A 21,514-nucleotide genomic window follows, 5' to 3' on the forward strand; every position below is an offset into this window, starting at 1 on the left:
CCCAAAACCCAACCAATAGTAGTAGACATCAAAACTATAAAACCAAGCCCATGAAGAATAAGGAATCTTTCTAGTATATTCCTACTCTCCCGATGCATCTCATTAGATGATCCACAGAGGTGCAGAGTGATTTCACATCTCCAGTCTGCATTCCTGAATTCTCATCTGTGAATCCTAACTTTAAACAAACATGTTCTTAGCCCATGAAGCTGAAAAATGAAGACCAAAGTCAAAGGTAAAAACACGTGGCAGCTGAACCTAGCCGGGTGTGTTCGGTTGGTTTGTTTTTTTGTTTTTTGGTTTTTTTTTTAGTAGAAAATATAAACCTGAGAAGTTTTAACTACTGTGATAACCACTGAAACACATGCACAGATATTCCCTGTAAAAGGACTCAGAACTGCAGTGCATTGAGGATGGGAGGTGTCCCCATGGCCTCTTTTGCTCCACTGTAAAGTAGAGTGGACACGAGAAAAAATACATTCCAAGTATTAGTCATGGCTGTGAGATATACGTTGACGGCAGCTGGAGGTGCTGGTGAAGCTAAGCAAATATTGTACAAAGCTAAAACTGTCCCACTGTGATTGCCAAGGGCAGCGTGAGAATACAGATACCACACAGTGTCTCGCCTGGACATGGAGGAAGAATTATAAATGAGAGCAGCAAGCAGCTCTCTGTTCAAGTTCTTCCCTTCCCCCAGATGGTAGATGAACAGACTACTCAGAAGCCACTTCTGGAGACGAGATGCCACCCTTGGGATGCCACGCCCAGCTCAGCCACACATTTCATGCTGCACCAGCAGAAACGCTGCCCGCGAGCTCTGCACCAGAGTCTGGGAGCTGCTTCTGGCTGCATTGGCTAGCTCTCCCTTAGAGCTACTTTAGGAAGATGTGAACTCACTGAGAGAAACATATGGAAGCTACAATCTTAAAAGGCTTATTGCAATCTTTTCTTTTCCTTTTAAAGAAACATCTTGTGGAAGGAGAGAGAATTGGTGCAGGCCAAAGTTTCCCAAAGTTCAACACAACATAATATCAAATTAAACCAAAGAAAACAAGACGATGATGAATGACCTTTATATATTGTCTTTTCATTGTTATTCTGGCGGTCATACTGAACTCACAATTTTTGTTTTTGTTTTTCAAAAAAGTTAGACACTGACACCAGATCTTGGCAAGTAACTGAAGTCAACACACTCGTCAGCAGGTGGCGCTCTCTTACCTTCTCTAGTTGCTCAATGCAGGCTGTGTGAACCACGATTTTGCAGACTGCACACTTCCTCCTGAGAGCGGATTTCTAAAAGATTCAATTCAAAATACAGGAGAGAAATGTTAGCAAGCTGTTCTGGAGACTTCCCTGGTATGAACAGGAGACTCCTTAAATCAGGCAAAATTGTAAATACTTCTGTTGCTAAGCAAATTGTAAACCCCTAAACATGTCAGGGTAACTACCTAGACCGTTTCTTCTCAATATAACAACAACACTTGTTAAAAAGAGGGCTTATAACATAAATCAAGGCCTGTATTCTGTTACACCCATTTTAAGTGGTACACTTGAACAACGAAAGCACTGTCCTCAAGTTTTCTAACCTTTTCACACATTTATTTAACATTCCAAGTTCACCTCTTCTCTTACATCAAGCATTCTATCCTTACTCTCAGAGGCTGCATCTCAATGGCTGGTCGCTTTAAGCCTCTGTTCTAGGCACAATCTATTCTGAGCTGTTTGGGTTTCTAACCCAACTCTTCAGGAGCAAGATTACAAGTCTAGATTCACATCCAGGAAACAACAACAACAAACCACTAGCAACGACGACAGCATGGGTCACTGGTAACAATACAGGTCTCGCTCTATGCCCTAATGAACACACCACAGGTGGTCACTCAACTTAACCTTTACAGCCGTATGAAGTAGGGATAGCCCTTATCTATCCCTGCTTCACAGGTGAGAAAACCCACACACAGCCAGTGACCAGTCCAAGGTCCGCCAATTAGGGCACAGCGCACCCAATGTGTCTGGCTCCTAAGCATCACAAAATTTAGCCTTGATGATCTTGGGCACACGTTTAAATCCACAGTGAAAAGCTTTCTGAGGCCTATCTTATCTCCAAGGATTAAAACCCAAGCATGGTACAGGGAGCGAGATGACTGTGTGGGCCCCTGATGTCACTCCTGCCAGCATCACCTGGGATGTGCAGAGGTCTCTGTGAGACCAGGCCTGAGGAAGAGCTGCCTGCCTGGATAATTCTGTTTGATGGTAGTAACCAGCATGGCAGCAGATGTGCCATGCAGCGTACAAGGATTTTAAGCTTTCTAAATACTGTAAACATTTACTTTCTTCAACAGACTCTTCTTCAAACCAGTGCTTTCTTCTTCCCTCAGGTATTGGAATTGGAATCACATAGCTAACAAGTCATTTAATGTGTTAGCTGTTATTTTTCATGCTAAGACACACGTGTTTTGAACTTAGTACTACCTATCTACATATATGTATATATATGTATATATATAATTTAATAAACTAAATATTACCTGAGACACCAAACATATTTTGAGCACAAAAACTCATAGCAACAAAAGATATCAAAGAATGCAGATGGGAAAAGTTGGGAGTACTATGCCTTTGCAAAGTGTCAGTGTAGACTGCTGGCAACCTGTGACTGATGGCTGGCATCACTGAAGAAGGACAGTGGAGCCCAGTGGAGCAGACAAGTGAGGACCACACCTAACATTCTTGTGGAGGCAGGGCCCTGGAGGGACAGACAGCCCTGGGGAGGCTGGGGGAGACAGAAGGAAAGAAACTATCTTCTTTTATTTCCTCTATGGACCCATCATCCAACCCTGTACATATGTCTCTGTGGACACCATTGATAACGGAGTCACCAGCTACCACTCAAGTGCATAGAACGTGGCAGCAATGACACTTGTGTGTTTGTGAACTCTTAATGTGTGACCCCCTTCTTGGCTTTGGTCTTCCTAACTTGACGTAGAACAATAAGTACGTTTGGAAATCAACTATATTTTCAAACAACAAACGACAAGGAAAACTAAGACAACTAAGGATATTGCTCCAAGTGTCTTCCTCTATAACAACAACAACAACAAAAAAAAAAAAAAACAGAAGGAGGCCTCGGGAGGAAGAGGATGAGGAAGAGGAGTAGGGGAAAGAATACACACAACCATGAGGGGAAGAATATGAAACTGAAGAATCACAGCAATAGTAGTAGTCATAAAACAGTAGCAGCAATAATAAAATTTGACTGCAAATTTTCATAACTAGAATGCTCATAAACAAATAACCATTGCTCCCCTCTTTCCCATCAGTACCCTGGTCAGATATCTGCATGAGCACTACCTGCAGAAAGTGCATGTGAGAGTTGAGTCATGTCACTAATGAGAGTTACCATGAAGCCAAAGAAACTAGAGTTGATCATTGTTCGGGTCCCACCACCTACCCCATCCCTAACAGATTACACCACACACACGCCGGGCAACGCTACTCAACATGGGCAAACATTTAGGATGGATTTCCCGCACCACAGCGCCTGGAAAGCATTCTCATGAATGAGCCCTATCTCCATATGCCATTATGCTTAGGGTCCTCTTATTGAGTCTATGGAGCGCCAGGAATTCTAAGAAGGCATTGTGCATTACAGGAAATTACCAGACTCCTGAGTCATTGAATTTGGACTCCTTCCTCATTATCCACCTTGAACCCAAGAAACATTACAACTGTGCCTCCTCAGCTTTTAAGATAAGCCTGAAAAGAACGCAGAGATACAGGGCTTGGTTGAGGCGTCTTAAGTGAAAGCTAGCATCTCATGAACAAAAGAAAGAAACCTGAGTTTGATCTCTGGCTCTTGGTGATGACATGACTATCTGGTCTGTTTGGGGGATAGAACACTGAATATTCTTGTCTCCTCTGTTAAGAGTTACTTCAACTGGGCCTGTCAATCGTGTGGCCATGAGTCTACCACCTCTCAGAGACGGGAGGAATAATTATCCCTTTAATGAGATAGTATACCTCTCAGAAGCCCCTATTCCTACACAACTGCTCACCACATGAGGTACCACTTAGTCTGTGGACTTCCCTGCATTCTAGAGTTAAAACTTTTTCGTTACTTTCAGTCCAGAGGCATAAACATGCCTTCCCTAACACTCTAGGTTTGCTTTTTCTAAAGACCCACATCCCTTCCACCACGCAACCACTTGTTTACCTCCACTGCAAAACAGGCTGGTTCTCTTAGATTTTTTTCTCTTCCTCTTCTCCACCTTCCTCCTCCAGGCAGCTGTCAAGGTTTACAGCTTGCTTGACCTGTTGCTCATTCTCATAAATTCCAATAAAATTATTCTCTGGCTTCCTTCCAATTGCATTTCTAAATTCTTTTATTAATGAGACTAAGAGCCAATACAAAGAAACCCCTATTTCTCCAGCAAAATGTGGATGAGAGGAAGAAGACCACTAGGTAGGCCCTGAAGGTCGTGTATACACACTGAAACCACAATACACACCTCCTCCTCTCCTTGATTTTTCAGGTCAGAATGTTGAGTCAAAATCATTTCTAGAACACGGGATCCTGGTTCACAAGTGCCTAAGAGCCACGGGGTTAATATATATCCTCAGCATTCTGGATTGTACAAAAACACGACCATCATTCATCGTGATTAATTCAAGCATGAAAGCCTAGGGATGCTAACATATGAAATTAAGTGTTAAAGCCCTAAAGTGGATTTTATGTAAATAATACTGAATTTTAAAAGACATTCTTAAAATACACAACATGCTTCTGGGTTTTGATGCAGAATACCCATACATATCATAATCTGGACTCTCACTCATGAGCAGTGCATAGTTTATTTTACTACACAGATAAGTCCCTTTGCCTCACCCTCTGGCCTCATCCCTCCCAACCACTGCTCAGGTGCGGCTTCCTCAGTGACAGCTTCTAAACAGCTTTCGTTCTGGAAAGTCAGGTAATTGATGTTTGCAGCCCTGGTGCTTGCTCTTCATTATCATCTTAATGGGATTTGGAATAGGCCTGGGATAGGCACCTTTGGGTGTGTCTGTGAGAATCATTACAGACAGGATGAAGTGATGTAGGGTCAACAGTGGGCAGCACCTTGCTTGGACAGACTGAGGCCAAAGCAGAGTTGCCCAACCTCCCTCCCACCCACCCGCCTGCCTGCATCTTTTTCTTCCTGAATAAACCTGTCCTGAGCTGCTGCCACCGTTCTCTTTTTGATTTCAGATTCCTTCCAAATCTAGTAAGTTCTCAGTGACAGCCCGAGGTCTCCTCCACAGCGGTAAGTACAAAGAACATGACTTTATCCCCTCCATTAGCAGAAGCCGCCGGTTCAGTGAATCCAACATGCTAACCGGTGACTTCTTGGTTTATGTGTTAGACTTTTCCAGACAAATACCTGAGAGAAACAGTTTAAAGGAGGAAAAAATTTATGTTCTTGGTCCTGACCTCTCGGCCTAGAGTTTGGGGCTCTAATCCTAAGGCTGTGGAGCTTTTTACAAGGTGGGGCCCGGCTGGTAGAATTGAGTCATGAGGTCAGGCCCTTGAGTCAGTCCACCGCTGGCTTGCATCTGCTCTTTCTGCCTCCTTACCTACCACTGTGTAAACAAGCCACCGCCACCGACACAGACTCCTGCCACCGCAGACTGGGCCACTTCACTGATGGGATGAATATTCCATTGAAACCTTTCCTCCCTTATTTCTGTCAGGTATGCTCATCCCAGCAACAGAGAATTTCGAATACAACAGGAAATACAGCACAGGTACATTGCATATTGGAATCTAGATACATAATTACCAATATAACAGAAAAAACAGCACCAGTACATAACATATTGGAATCTAGATACATGCCAAACACATTGACATTTCCCCAGCAACAAAATCTTATTGAAGCCAATGTTTCTTTCACTCTGAGAAACCATCAATTGGATCACGTATAAATAATTAACATGGCATGTAAACAGTTGTTATTTTTTTTTATATAGGGATTGTTTGGTCACAGAACATAGCACAAAAACATGTTTTAAAAACTAAAGACTGACACACTAAACACATTTTAAGAACTAAAATTATAAAGGATGCATTGATTTGTGTTCCTCCGTGAACTTAAAAGCTCTCTGGCCTTGCTGCACTAAACCTCAATGCCCTTAACAAAGGTCCCAGTTCCACCCTTGTTGGTATTCTAAATAAGCACAGTAACCTGCGCCTGTGTGGGGGCAAGTGTCCTAGCTGCTTTAACAGTGGTAACATAACTGTGAGAACAAGTGTGTGGTTTAGAGCCCGTGTATCTCACTTTGGTCTGATGAAAGTCTATCAGTACTTAGCTAAACAATGACACTGTGCTTTAGGGTAGGGATTTGGGATTTTAGGGTAGAGTGACTAGAAGACACATGTCCAGTGCTGGCTGGACACTCTATCTGTTCCCATGCAGCAAGCTCTGTTACTACCCGGTGTAGGCACAACTGCTCACCAAACTGCAGCTCTCGTCAAGGCAGAAATCAAACTGCATGAACCCCTGCAGCTGGGGCTTCCAGGGACAGAAGGGAACCAGACTGTGGTGCATGGATGAAGCTTTCTCAGAACGAGACAATGGTGCGTGTGGACCACTGTCTCATAGAGGGTTTAGTTGCAACCCTATCCCACCTAACCATGTGTCTTGGCTATAACTCCCATGACATACACAGCATCAACCCCCCCTCTCCCCCCCAAAAAAAGATTACTTTTACCTCCTTTGAGTAAGAGATAGGATTTCTGGTAAGTTACAATGAATATCAGCTGGTAAATTGTAGTGTTTTGTGGGAAGAAAGAGAAAGGAAGAGGGGAAGGGGCAGAGAGAAGAAAATAGGGACAGGAAAGGAAGGATGGAGAGGGAAAAGGAAGGAAGGAAGGAAGGAGAGGGTGCAAACACAAAGCAGAGCTGAAAAGAAGAGAGGAGGGGTGAATGGATGCGAAATGGTAAGTAACAAAACGTGGCTCAGGGATTTGGTGGCTCTGTTTGATAGGCCGAGGGTTTGTGAATGGGTTAGCACTTTTTCCTGCCCAAGATAACTGAAATAAAATGTTTACCACTCTCGACAATCTAAGTTTGAACTCAGGAAGTGTCACGAGAGGAGACTAGCTGCCTCCTTCCCAGTAAGGCAGATACCCAGGCCTTACTTCTCAACAGTGGAGCATGTTCTGCTGCGGACTGCTCACTGACTACATGCCTCCTGGGCAGTTAACAACTAACTCCACCTGCTCTTGCCCATTTCCCCCACAAGAGGAGAGGGCAGATGAAGAGCCTCCATGGCAACTCTTTCCCTGCCTCAGGAGAATCAGGGGTCCCGGTCACCAGCCTCCTCTGGTGGTTTCTGGAACACCTGAGCAGATACACAATGCAGAAATAGCTACTGCTACTGATCCCTGCTTGTGAGGATGTGGAACGCTTCAGTGAGAAAGAGGTGCTGGGCTAGGGAAAGGGTTCCAGACAGAAAGCCATAGTGCCAGGAGCTGGGAGAGGTATTTAGGACACTGTCAGGATCTATTGGCTGCTGGTGATGCCAGGGGGGAGCAAGGAGGAAGGCCATCTCAAGGGAGATTTGCCTACCAGATGCCTGGTCCCCTTGGCCTTCCTGGACTGAGAGAGTGCCAGGAACCAAACAAAGAGGAAAACAGCAACACAGCCAAGCAGCTAGAGTGGTCCCCATGCCCCACCCCACAGACCCCGAATCCTAGCAGTGGCAGCCTGGTGGGAGGGAGGCAATGAGAGCTGATACTCCCTCAAGGCTGGCATGATCCTCTTTTCCTCTCCTGACAGAGGCTAAAGGAGGATTAACAAAGCTGTTAGAATGTCAGGACTGTGGTATCCTTTATGGGAAAACAGCCTCTCTCTGCAACGTGAACACAACTTTGTTGCTGTATAATTCAAGGTAAATGAATATTTTTTTATTTATTTTAAAGTCTAATCAGAAGAAATGACAAGCATCCTTGGCAGGTCCTGCTTCTCTGGGAAGCCTGGAATGCAGTCTGCAAACTGGCATTGGGGATAATGAGGACCGACATTACCTCAGAGTCCCATTTCTGTGGCGTCGGAGCCCAAGCTGAACCTCCACCATCCTTTCCTTTGTGCTGTCTCTTCTTTTCTAGTCACACAATACTGAACATTTTAGAAAAGCCAGGAGGGTGTCGGTTGCAATTCCTGCACACTCTTATGAGAAGGGCACAGGCCATCACCAAGTCTTTGTGTGACAACAGGACCTCATGACCTTAAATAAAGGAGCACATGTCTACATGAGTCTGTGACTCATCTAGCAACTCAGGTTGCCCTAGAAGTTTGACTGCAGGAGACTGGTACTAAGTTGGAAGTTGCTAGCACTCATCCAGAGTCATGCTGGCCATGCTAAGGAAGAGGCCTTCATCCATCATCACTGTGGACAGCAGCCCTATTGGGCAGTGTCTGCTGGTAGGAGGCTGTGAGGGTAATGTCCCTCAGAGACAGGTATTAGATGTTAAATGATACCAAAAAATACCTCAGAATATCTAGGAGAAAGGGTAGCACAGACAATTGGATAGAGGGTGGAGAATTAGCCAGGTGCACCAAGTCCCTCAGGCCATGTATTAATATATAGAGATGTACCTGGACCCCTCTGTGCCAGTTATTGGTGGCCAGGATGGTCTGATGTGTCCTACAGAATTAAATTCTCCATGTGGCTGTAACAACCTGTTGAATACCAACCTTTCTAAACAGATCACCACCACAGTGAAAGGACTGAGTAAGCTATAAAGGGAAGGGAACCGAAAAGCCAGTAATATACTGGAGAAGAACTTCAGATATAGTGTCATAGAATATGGCAGAGTTAAATGGTTCAGATAATAAAACAGTCACACAGGAGAGAGAAGGGGCTCAGAGACTGATTCCGTGAGAAAGAACCAAAAAAGATAGTGAAGTCTTGATTTCAGTCTTAAAAGAAAGACATTTGGAAACTTCAATACATTCCTGTAAGGGAAGACTTCAAATCTTCTTGTTTTAAAAGACACTGTTGTCCACTAAACCAATTTTAGTATTGTGCTGGGCACAGAGTTGTCTGGGCTCACAGAGGGCCATCTTCATGTTATCAGAGGCAAGGTTTAGTGGCTAGGGGTGAGGTGGGGGGAGCAGTGGAGCAACCCAGGTGTGGGGAAGGGCAAGTGGAAAGAGAAGCTCAGAGGCACAAGGACATAAGGATGGCTGAGTAACGGCCAGGGTGCCAGCGTTGGGTATCAGAGCACGTTCAGTGACCATGAGTCCAAGGATCAATGGCAAACCAGACTGTAATGGATCATTAGATTATAGTTAAGATGTTGTCTTTACCTCTTCACGAGAATAAGCGACCAGGACTGCAGTGAGGAGCTGATATAGAGTGACAGGAATGGAAGAGAGAGGCAACACAGGGAGCAAGCGTGACTGCATTGGTCAAACTCTGTCACTGTGACAAAGTACTTGAGACAATCAACTTAATAAACAAGAAGGTTTCTCTTGACTTGTGATTTCAAACTTTTCAGTCTTCAGGCCTTTGGCCCTGATGCTTTGGGTCACGGTGTATTATCACCGGTATATGTGGCAAAGGTGACTGCTAGGAAACAGGAGACACAGAGGGACCAAGACTGTTCAGAGACAAGTCCAAAGAGACTCACCCTTCTTCCATTAGAACCGTCTCCAGAAGGCTGTACCGCCTCCCTGTACAGCCACATGCTGGGAGTCCAAATCTTTAACATGAGCTTTAGGAGGGAATGTTGGACCCAAACCACAACGGCGACTGAGAGTGGCTCTTTCCAGTCCACCCCAGGTCTCTGCCAAGGATGACTCTGACCTCTCACACTTTGATCCTGTTTCTCAGTAGAAAGATCTGTAGTCCACGATGGCCTCAGCCCACTCCTTGGTCAGCTCTGCTATGCAGTACACCTGGCTGACTGCACATTTAACAATTTCCTCCTGGGCTCTGATTGAAGTGCCTTGGAGTACTATAATAAAATCCACTTACTATGCACTTTCAGCCCTGTGTTTTGTTCCGCGGAACATCAGCCCAAGCATTCTGCTTGTGAAGTGCTTGTGTTCCCAGAGGCACGTCTGCTGAGTAGCTTCAGAAATCTTGAGCTAAGCCAGGACTCCTACCTGAGCTGATGCACAGAAGGACAAACTGCACAGCCTCCTAAGAGGCACACAGAAAGAATGAAGAAAAGCACCTTCCCAACATTGTTTGGACACAAATAAAAAGTGCATCGTTCCTGTAGCAGCCGGTATATCTCACAGTTCTCAACGGAAAAGAAAACAATAACCCACATCTTAGAAGAGAAAGCCAGCGGAGGCAGAGGGTTTTGTGAGCTAGTTGACTGTAAGAATAGATGGGGGTACTTTTCTTCTTCCTGGGAAGTAACCGACCAGGCCTCACACAGAAAGCAATTTGGTAAGGACCAGATTCCTGATGGTAGGTTAGAAAGAGCAGTATCCAATCCTGTCTTCCGCCATATCAGGAGAAGCTACTACCAGAACAGTGGAGGGTTCTTCTTAGGGATGGAGAAACACGAATGTGTGGCTCAGTAGCTTGCCATTATATTGCAATTGTCACTCTTTGAAATTGATTTATGTTGGCATATTAAATATTTTTAATAGTGAAAGAGTTATAAGTACATTCACAGAGTGAAGAATAGTTTGTCCAGTGACAGGCCGTATATACACAACCATGTGTTGTACTATAACGTTCAGTACTATACCACTTGTTTGCATAAGCACATTCCTTGGTGTTTATGCAATAATGAACTTGCCCAATGACTCTTTTTTTTATCTTCAGAGAATATTCCTGACATTAAACAGGACAAGACTGCAGCATAAGGCTTCCCCAAGGGACTTTAATAGAAAGCTACCACATGGATCCCAGAACTCCTTATTGTGGGCCACAGTTGAGTGAGTACTGCATACCGCCGCCCCTTTTGTCACCCCTACCTAAAAATTAGTCCTAGTTCTTGAGACATGAAACAAATGGAGACTTGAGAGTGTGCCTTGTGAGAAGTGTGGAGAATGGGCCTGTAACTGCGCATGAGCTGTCACAGCCAAACAAGGTGGGATCAACACAGGGATGGATCTGAGATGGAGATGGAGATGCTAGGCTATGGCTTTCTGTTCCCCTTCACTGACTGGTCCTGGGTGTCTGTCCTTCCCACTCCTCCTGCACAGCTGTGACACAAGGAAAAGGATTTCAGCCCAGTGACTCAAAGAAATCCCCAGCGTTGTATTGATATTTGTATTTCCTCTGCCTACCTCTCATTTTACTCAAGACAATACATCTTATCATATTTCATGACCACTGTTCCTGTTTGTCTCTGGTGCTGCTGCTTTCTGCTCTTGTCTCCCTTACAGACTTGGATCTGGCGGTCTTTCCTTTCTTTTTCCATGCTTGCTTCTCTATGCATCAATGGACAGTCACTAATTGAAAACTTTATCATAGGCAAACGTTTGCTGTCACCACTGCTCATGTGGCTCTTCTGTGTCAGAGCTGTGTGCTCTACCGAAGGCTTCATTTATATTACGGAACAAAGCTGTCACATAGCTTAGAGTGAACTGAAAGAATTGATAATATATGTACGAAATTGTGTTTACACACACATATATATGACTATAATTTGCAGACACCAATAAGTTGGACTGACAGAGGCTGCAAACACGCACACACACACACACACACACACACACATTAATTTAAGCACATAGATATAATTGATGATGGCTGTATGTATTACAGAAGTCATAAAATTGAGAAGTTAATGGGAAATGGTATCCTGAGGTCATCTCAACGGCTTTCTCACCTTCCAGGGTAGTAAGTCATGGACAGAGCAGAGAGTTTAATACCAACTAAAAATATATAACTTCAACTGGAATCCTTGAATGTATAAATCATCATTTATGCCATTTTCCTTGTTACACAGTTATCAGCTTACTTTGTAGAAATAGAATAATTCTATGAAGTTCACAGATGAATGTTTCCAATCCCTATTTAGAGGTATTTGCTTTAATGTATATCACCATGCCTATTGAAGAAAAACAAAAGCATGTCAATCCAGATGGTGAGGATGCACGCCTTTAATTCCAGCACTTGGGAGGCAGAGGCACACAGATCTCTTAAGTACAAGGCCAGCCTGGTCTATAGAGTGAGTTCTAGGACAACTAGGGATACACAATCTTAAAAGCCAGGTGTGGTGCTACATGTCTCTCCCCAGAACTTCCCGGGAGACAAGCTGATCCTGTGATCCCACTGGTCAGATAAAATGGCATCAGGAACTATAGGAGACTCTATCTCAAAATTATGGCAGAAGCTAAAAGAGCAGTAGATGAAGACACCCCGTGTTGACATATGGCCTCCACACATGCAACTGTGCTCAAGCACACACATGAATTCCTCCCCCACAGACACAGAAACAACTTCAGAGACAGCTAACACTTTTCAGTAACAGGAGATCCAAACAATATAATGAAATTGAGTGTCTCAGAGCAGCAGAAGTATTTTTTAATTATTTTATTTAATATTCATGTCTATAATGTGTTTGAATCAAACGCACCCCAATTCCTTCCCTTTCAATTCCTCCTCTATCTCTCCAACACTCTATCACTCCTAATTTCATATTATTTCTTTTTAAAAAAAAAATCTGAGCCCACTTAGCACTGAATGTATGTGCATGTTACAGGACCATCTACTGGATCCTGGAGAGCCTCTCCAAGACCACATCTCTGAAGAAAATAAACTCTCTCCCAAGCAGCCATCACTTGCCAACAGCTGCCAAAGTGTCCCATAATCCTCCCTCCCCTCAAAGAAGCAGTAGCTCTGAGCTTCCTAAGACCATAGGACTTCATGATGAGCCCCTCTCCTCATCCGTGCTGGGAATTTGGTTGGCTTGATCTTGTACAAGTCACGTTCACACAGCCAGATGACAGTTACTCACAGGCTCAAACTCGCATGCACACACACACAGACGCACACACATTGTGGTTAACATAAACACTTAATAGAAGATAAAACAGCTGCACAAATAAAACAAGAAGAAAATCTTTGAAGCTATGAGAGGGATTGGGATGTGGTGTGCCCTTTTATTTTTCAGTGCCTGAGAACTGCCTCCGATGATCACCCTGTAGGGTTGTTGATATGGATCAGAGACGAGCAGAAGCCCTAGGAAAACGGCAAAGCATGGGGCCATCGATCAAATGATTTTTCCGCTGAACACTGAGATCCCATGAGATGCTGAAGGGTCAACAATGGGTGCCATATCCCTCCCTCCCTCAAAAGCAGCAGCAGCTGTGAGCTTCCTAAGACCAACGAATGCAACAATGGTGTTTAGTGTTTTCTATAGACAGGGCCACTTATGCAAACAACATCCCCTTTTTTTTGCATGTGACTTTAGTGCTCTCTGGAATATGATTTGGAAGGGAAATGGACTGTGCAAATGGACAGTGGGACTAACAATCCAGGTCACCTAAGTGACTACCTCTTAATGATCCCCAGACTTCACACCCTACTTATCCTCTAACAGCCTCTCCTGTGTGACATAGTCTGATCAGTAGAGTACACATGGGGAGCTATTCTTACAAATAACAATTGTAGCACTTACCAGGAGAGCTGTAACAGTGACAGTGTTTAACAGTCACTGCAGATGGACCACCCCTGTGCTATTCACAGGTGATCGCATTGAATTCTCCAGCCTTCAAACACCAGGCACATGAAGAACAGTGTCACTTCCCTTCCTGGGAGACTCCACTTCCCCTTTCCACACATACCTACTGTCAAAGGTAATAAGCAGTAGAGTCTGACTATACCAATCATTCTGTAAACCATTGCAGCTGCTGGCTCTGCACCCCGAGTCATCTTGATTCATTAGACCCTCAGTATCCTGATAGAGGAGTGGCAGCCTCTGATAGACAGCAGCCTTGGCGGTCCCTGGCTGAATCAGCTTCAGACTGGCACCCAAACAATTCTGAAAGCTAGCTTTGCCTCCTGGACAGTCCTGCCATACAAACACATGACTTGTTCTAACAGCCTGCACCCACTGCTGCCGAGCTGCCTGCCGTCTGCGTGTGGATCATCAAATCTGCCGGACACCCCGATCTTTGTGTGTAGATCCCAGATCGGATCACATGCAGATGAGGCTTGCTTTGGTCCTGGTATAGTGTGGGTGCCTCAGGGGTGAATACCTGCCAGACCTGAATAAATAGCAAGCAAGAATGGTGCCCAGCAGCATTCTTCCTACTGGTAACATATAGGAACAGAAATAGAGCAGGACCATTCATCTTCTGGAGGATAATAGGCAGAACTGGGTTCATGGTCATTCATTCTCATTCATTCATTCTCTCTCTCTCTCTCTCTCTCTCTCTCTCTCTCTCTCTCCTCTCTCGTGTGTGTGTGTGTGTATTACGCACATTTGGAGGCCAGACTCAAATTTCATGTATCAGTCCTCAGAAGCCATCCATCTTGGTTTTTGAGCCTCAGGTCTTACACTGAGACCCAGGGCTCAGTGATTAGGAGAGACCAACAGGATGACAACAGGAGGAATTCTGCCTGTTTCTAACCCTTCTCCTTCCCCTTGCTAAGATTACAAGCACATGTACCACACCCACTTTTTTTACATGAATTCTAAGGATTAGACTCAGGTCCTCCTGCTTGTAAGGCCACCCTTCTACCAACAGATATCACCCCAGACTCTCATTTTATATCTTAATCACCAGAAATAGTTTTCTTCGTATATGCCAGATGGTGGCTGCCCTTGCAGGGTTCTTCCAAGACTATTCAAAGAACTCAAGGCCATCCCTGTGGACAGATGTCATACTACCCCATGTCTGAAGTGATGAGGGTTCTGACACTCCCCCCCCCAAAAGACACCTTCTATGTGATGTGTCCCATAATGGGAGATGTTGATTTGCCACCTATGATTGGTCCCACCCGTGACCCAGTGAAAAGATAAAGATCACACATCACAGCCCCAGGGGGAGGTCAACACAGACTCCTCCTAAACGGTAGGCCTTGTTAAAAAGAACAACATCTGACAAAATCCTAACTATCTTATTCCAGTTAATGGCCCAGAGTTAAGTGTAAGAATGGCAGGGAAAGAGGGAGGCCACAGACATTTGTTAATTGACTGCCATTTCATTATTCTCACCATATATAGGCAGTCACCAATGTTTCAAAGAGGAAGCCAAGACTCAGAGAAGCCAGGCAGGTCTTGGTTTTCCATCCAGTTCTTTTGGCACAATCTCCCAGCCAACGTCATGTCACACAGCCTCCCAGTGCAGTACATCTGCCTCCCCAGTAAGACTACATTTGTCAAGTTACAGGCAACAATGAAGATAGCTGAGAATGGAGGTCGGGTGTCACATGGTTTAATCCTTTTCCACCAAATCTTACACATCAGGAAAGAACAAAGGAAGAAAAACAGCAGCCATTAGCCACCTCACAAAAGCAAGGTGGCATACACACGTCTAAAATTAGAGAAGATATATCTGGTAAGAGAGTTCTGAAGTCTGACAGTTCCTTCCCCTTCTCACTCAACCTACACATGTTCAGTCACCTAACCATCTACCTCCCCTATTCCTGCAGCTCACAGCTACCCGCCTATCTGCCTACTCTCTCCAAAACCACAGCCCCCTCCACCTAGATCCTCAAGATTGCCGAACTCTTCGATCTTAATGAGCACCAGTGAGCCTGTGTGGTAGAGGCGGTGTCGAGCTGGCTAGACAAGCTAACACAGCTCACAAGATGGCTGTGCTGTTCATTTTCAAGCGATGCTCTGAGTGTCATAATGGGGGGCGGGCAGGGAACCACACAAATGTTTGTTCTCAGAGTCATGGAAGTAAGAGTACAAAAATCAAGGTGTCAACACAGGTGAAGGCTCTTCTGAAGAGGAAGCATCTGTGCTTCTAGCTTCTGCCAGCAGGTCATGGGCCTCATTATTCTGGGGTTGATGCTGAATCAGTCCAGCCTCTGTCTGACTCCAGTGTCAGTCACCCAACCCCCGTGTGTGTGTGTGTGTGTGTGTTTGTGTATGTGTGTGTGTGTGTGTGTTCATATAGGATTATTTTGTACCCTCCTTTAGTATGAACCTATTCTAATTGAATTTTATTTAGTATCACATAATTCCCAAATAAGGGCATGATAAAGGAGTTCCAGCCACTAGAACATCAGTGTGCCTTGCAGGAGTACACAGATGAGTGCACTAAGTGCTACCATTTGCCAGATGCAAAAGGCAGTCGACCTGACTAGTCCCGATCACTGTATGAAGTTTGCGAGCAGCTCTCTACCCTGACAGTGCACAGTCAGAGAGATGATCTGGCTACTTTCTTCCAGGCACTGAGGACTCTCATGAGGCAGATCTGAACTGGGAGTCATGACTTTAAAAGGACAAAAGCAAAAATTATATAGTTCATTATTAGTTGCTTTCTGCTCCTGTGATAAAACAAAACCAAACAAACAAACAAAACAAACAACAACAAAACAAACAACAACAAAACAAAAAACCTGTCATGACCAAAGGAACCTGAGACAAGAAAGGATTTATTTAGGCTTACAGTCCCAGAGGAAGAGTCCATACCAGCAGTTGAGGCATGGCAGTTGGTGGCCAGAGCAGAAAGCTAAGAGGCTACACCACACACAGAGAGTGAACCAGACCTGGGGAGGCTGTAAACTCTCAAAGCCTGCCCTCAGTAGCATACTTCCTCCAGCAAGCCTCCATGTCGTAAAAGTTCAATGTCGTAAAAGTTCCAGAACCTCCCCAAACAGCACCACCAACTGGAGACGGGGTGTTCTAAAACATGAGCTTATATCTAACATTTCTCATTCAAACTGCAAGCATTCCACCTTTGTCCCTGATAGGCTCATGGACAAAACATAAAGCAACATGTATTTTGTCCGACTTAAAAGTATATCCATGGTCTTTAACAGTATCAGTACCATTTAAAGTCCCAAGGTCTCTTTTGAAGCTAAAGGCAATCTCTTAATTATAACTCTGCTGTCGTGCTGGCTAGTTTTATGTCAACCGAACACAAGCTAGAGTTATCTGAAAGGAGGAAACCTCAACTGAGAAAATGTTTCCCAAAGAAGCAAGCCATAGGGAGCAAGCCAGTAAGCAGCAACCCCCCCCCCCCCCATGGCCTCTGTATCACCCCCTGTCTCCAGGTTCCTTCCCTCTTTGAGTTCCTGTCTTGGCTTCCTTCAATGATGAACAGCAATATAGAAATGTAAGCCAAATAAACCCTTTCCTCCCCAACTAGTTGTTAGATCATGGTGTTTCATCATAGAGACCCTGACTACAAATTACATACTTCCAACATACAAAAGCACAAAATATGCACTTCCATTCTAAATAAATAAATAAATAAATAAATAAATGGGATGTGGGCGTAATGAGTTCCAAAGCGAGACCAAACCCAGCACGGCAAATACCAAACCCTGTAGCTCCATGATCAGTACCAGGGCCTTCATTATCCAAGAACTTAAATAACTCAGCGCCCTCAGCTTTCTTAACTACAACATACATCTACCTCTCGAGCTGGTTATACTCCTTATGTATAGTTCTATTTGGCATATGTCTGGTATTTCCAACACTATTGGGATTTCCACTGCATCCCAGGCTTCTCTTCACAGCCTCATGCGATGGCCTCTGTCAGCTCCTTGCAGGCACCCCAGCTCTGCCACAGACTGCCTGGCCTCAATGGCTCCCTGGAACCTCAGAGAAAGAATCCATGACTCCCTCGTGCTTGTATCTTTCATGCCTCAGAAGCAAGTGTTTTGTGGAAGACAGCACCAAGTTCAGCTGTAAACCTGGGAGGGACCTTGGCTCCCCTGCGCCGCAGTTAGAAGCTTTGTATGCTGTTGCTTTCTAGAAGTTGGAAACTCCTTAGGCCTTTTCCTTTGACAAGCCGGAAGGTTAGATGGGCGAAGTCTTTCCATGGGAGCATGGTCTTATTTTAATGCAGAGTAGGAGGCTTTTCTTTAATGGCCTCAACAACGAGAACTTTTTCTTCAGCAAGTGACCTTGTTGCCACACTAGTGTCTTTTCCTCTAAGATCTGTGCACTTTATATTTATTTCTGATGCACTTGCTGTTTTTTTTTTCATTGTAGATTATATAAGACTAATAGATAATACCATGCTGAAGACTGAATCTGATGTTCTGCTAAAATTTCTTCCATCAGAGAAACTGGCCCATTACTTTTCTTTTAACCTCATGGAAGTTCTGGGCAGAAGACAAGTAAGTTCTTTCTAAAGTATCATGTGACCGGCCTTCAGCCCTGTTGCTCGTAAAATCCTTGTTTCCCTCTGAAACCTCTAAGCTAGGCCTCCACAATTCACATTCCAGGCGTCTACTAGAACAGACTACTAAGCTCTGCTTACAAAATTTGAGTCCAAAGTTCCAAACTCTTCCACATTCCTCAAAAACAAACAAACAAACAAGCAAACAAACAAAAACAGGGTCAAGTTCTCGACAGCAATAGCTCTAGTTCTACCGTATCAACTTCTGTATTAGTTAGATAATTTGTTGCTGTCGTATGATCACACAGCCAAAGGCAACTTAAGGTAGAGTTTATTTACGCTTATGTCTCCAGGGGGCTAGAGAGCGGGAACAGTAAGGAAAGCAAGGCAGCAGGATCAAGACCACATTGCAACCCTACTCACAGAAGCACTGAGTGAACTGGAAGTACAGCGAGGCTATAAACTCTCGACGCCTGCTCCAAGTGGTGCACTTCCTCCAGCAAAACTACACCACCAACATCTCCCCAGACAGTGCCACCAGCAGGAGACTAAGTGTTCAAGAATATGAGACTATGAGGGACTTCAAATTGCAACACCCATTCACAATTGAGAAGCCTTCATGTGATACTCAACAAATAATATTTAAGGTGTACAAAGACAGATACAAACGCAAACTAGAATGAAATGATGTTCAAATGTTCTGCCAGTTCATGAACCTAAATCAGTCCACCTGGAGTCTTGTGTTTGCCCAGCCCCTCATGTTCAAGGCTGGTGTTTAAGACTATGGAGAGCTATACATAGGACTCTTTCAAATATACAACTCTGTGGATTGTTAGAACAGAGCTAAAATCTTCGGGGGCCAGACACGAGGCAGAGTTTCTTTACATGCCATCCCCACAATGATAGAGTACCTTCTATGACAGCCCTCACGGAACAATGAAGTCATCAAGCAGTCACAGTTGTCTAGCTTGCATTCCCAGCCTTTCTGAAGTTCCCTGGCGCTGGATTCTCCAACCACATACAACAAGAGAATAAATGAATGCAGAAAGGCATATCGAAACCAACTTCCCATGTCATGGCAAGATGGCTGACTTGCCACAGAGGCTCACAAACCTGAGTCTGATCCAAAAACCACATGGTGGAAGTTATAAGACTGACTGCGCAGGTTTCTGTCTGTCCTCATGACAGCGTGCTATGTTGCACAGCCTCCCCCAAATTAATTAATATAATTAAAAAGTTTAATATCACCAAACTAGAGTAGAATTTTATTTTCCTCAGATTTTTCTTCCAACAATCACACTGTGAAACAGAGAGGCTTCTACTCCAGTTTCATTTTATTTCCTTTGTCTTCCTTAAGCCATGAAGAAAAAAAGAAATCCAGGCAGGACGGGAAGATTACTGATTTGGGAATCTGGCTACTTGGGACTAAATTTAATCCCATTCAAACGTTGGCACAGAGGTTCTATAGTACTAGATGTCGCCACCGGATGTTACAGGATATTTGATTAGTGTACATAGAGAAACTAATTGTTAGCAAAATAGAAATGCTTAAATAGATGTCAGATACAAGTTAGGCGTGTCCGGTAGAGATGTGGTTTGAACATGCCCCTGAAAGCCTCCTTAGATAAGAATGCTGAAGAAAGGAAAGTTTCGGCCAAGTTTAAGGCAAATTGCTTGGGAGAAGTCTTGTGGTCTCTGCTCTATGACCTGAGGCAAAGTCAACTGGGTGGATATGAGCTACCCCACCATAAAAGTGAAAATGTCTTAGAGACCCCCCACCTCCAGCATGGTAAGATGGTTCAGCCTGTCAAGGGTGTAGGAGAGAAGCTTAGAAACTTCTTTTACAGCAATTGTACCTTCTATAGCTCCTCCCTCCCTCCCTCCCTCCCTCCCTCCTTCCCTCCATACCTCTTTCCTCCCTCCCTCCCTCCTTCCTCTTCCCCTCCTTCCTCTTCCCCTCCTCCTCCTCCTCCTCCTCCTTCTCTCTCCCTCCCTCTCCCCCCCCCTCTCCCCCCCTCCCCCTCTCTCTCTCTCTCTCTCTCTCTCTCTCTCTCTCTGCTTGGAAGAGTCTTATGGAAGAACTCTGGGTAAGAGATAGGGATTTTTTTCTTTGGGCTTGCAGGAACAACAGAGAAGCCGCTGGCAGGACACAGGTCAGACAGTATTCTAGGAAGAGAGCTGGGTTTGGAGGAGCTCAGAGAAAGCCACAGTAGCTAAGCAGAATTATACAGATAAGAGATTTCTAAAGAGCTCTAACAGTTTAGTTGTAGAATCAGGCTTGTAAATAGGTATTTTGCATATAGTTAAAAAAAATAAAACTATCTTACTGAACTAGCAGATTTTTTTTTACCTGAGTTTAAGCCTCCTGTGTCTTTATTGGTATAAATTAAATTTAAACAGTAAAATATTACAACCAGAAATCCAAGAGAAATGAAAGGGTTTCACATCAGGTTATTCAGTACTGAGGCTCTAGTGCAAACTCCGCCATGACAGTGCTCGGTGGGATGCAGTCGCCAGCTTACATGCCATGCTCTCCAGCGTCAGCTAGAAGCAATGAGCCACACAGCATCAGGAGGCTCTGCCCCTCTAGTACATCCTGAGTTTCATTTATTTCCTGAGACAGGGTCCCAGGTAACCCAGGCTGGCCCTTACCAACTATATCATCAAGGACACTCTTGCACTTCACATTCTCCTGCCCCAGCTACAGAGTGCTAAGATGACATACTTGCACCACCATGCCTGGATCTAACTTTTGCTAGGCTGAGAGCTTTGTGCATGCTGGGCAAACATCACACCAACTGACCTACATCCACAGTCCCAGCTTGGGTTTTAAATAGAAGTTCCAATGTCCATGCAAATTAGGGTGACATCACAGTATCCTTGACACAGCTCTCATTCACCCTCTGTGTACAGGACCACTAATATCTGAGGCCACATTCACCTGTAAGTTTGCTGTGCCTTTAGACATCACAGCATGTGGTCATGCTTTGTGAGTTCGCTGACCTTCATAGCATGCTCCCTTGGTTTGGTTGAGAATCTTGGAGACATACCCAAGCCCGTCTGTCCTTTCCACCCTTCCCATTCCTCCTGACAATAGACCCCTTCGGTGTGCTCACACACCATGACTGCTGTCTTGCTCTGAAGAGCTTACTCCTGACTCTGAGTGTAGTTGGTCTTTGCAAATTTGTGGGTTCCTTTTTCCTACCTTTTAGGTCTGTAGTTTCACTCCCTAACACTAGATGGAAGGAAGA

The 21,514-nt window shown here is 44.5% G+C and overlaps 1 protein-coding gene across 3 annotated transcripts in view; it reads right to left on the reverse strand.

The window, feature by feature from the left end:
• Dgki (diacylglycerol kinase iota) overlaps positions 1-21,514 on the reverse strand; it is a 429,274-nt gene that overhangs the window by 235,367 nt on the left and 172,393 nt on the right. For all 3 annotated transcript variants that reach the window (XM_028768387.1, XM_028768388.1, XM_028768386.1), the window contains exon 4: positions 1,219-1,293. In XM_028768387.1, coding sequence (XP_028624220.1) covers positions 1,219-1,293 — 75 coding nt within the window. The remainder of the gene's footprint in view (positions 1-1,218; positions 1,294-21,514) is intronic.

The sequence above is a fragment of the Grammomys surdaster genome, unplaced genomic scaffold (genome assembly GCF_004785775.1).
Source record: "Grammomys surdaster isolate TR1022 unplaced genomic scaffold, NIH_TR_1.0 186, whole genome shotgun sequence".
NCBI lineage: Eukaryota > Metazoa > Chordata > Mammalia > Rodentia > Muridae > Grammomys > Grammomys surdaster.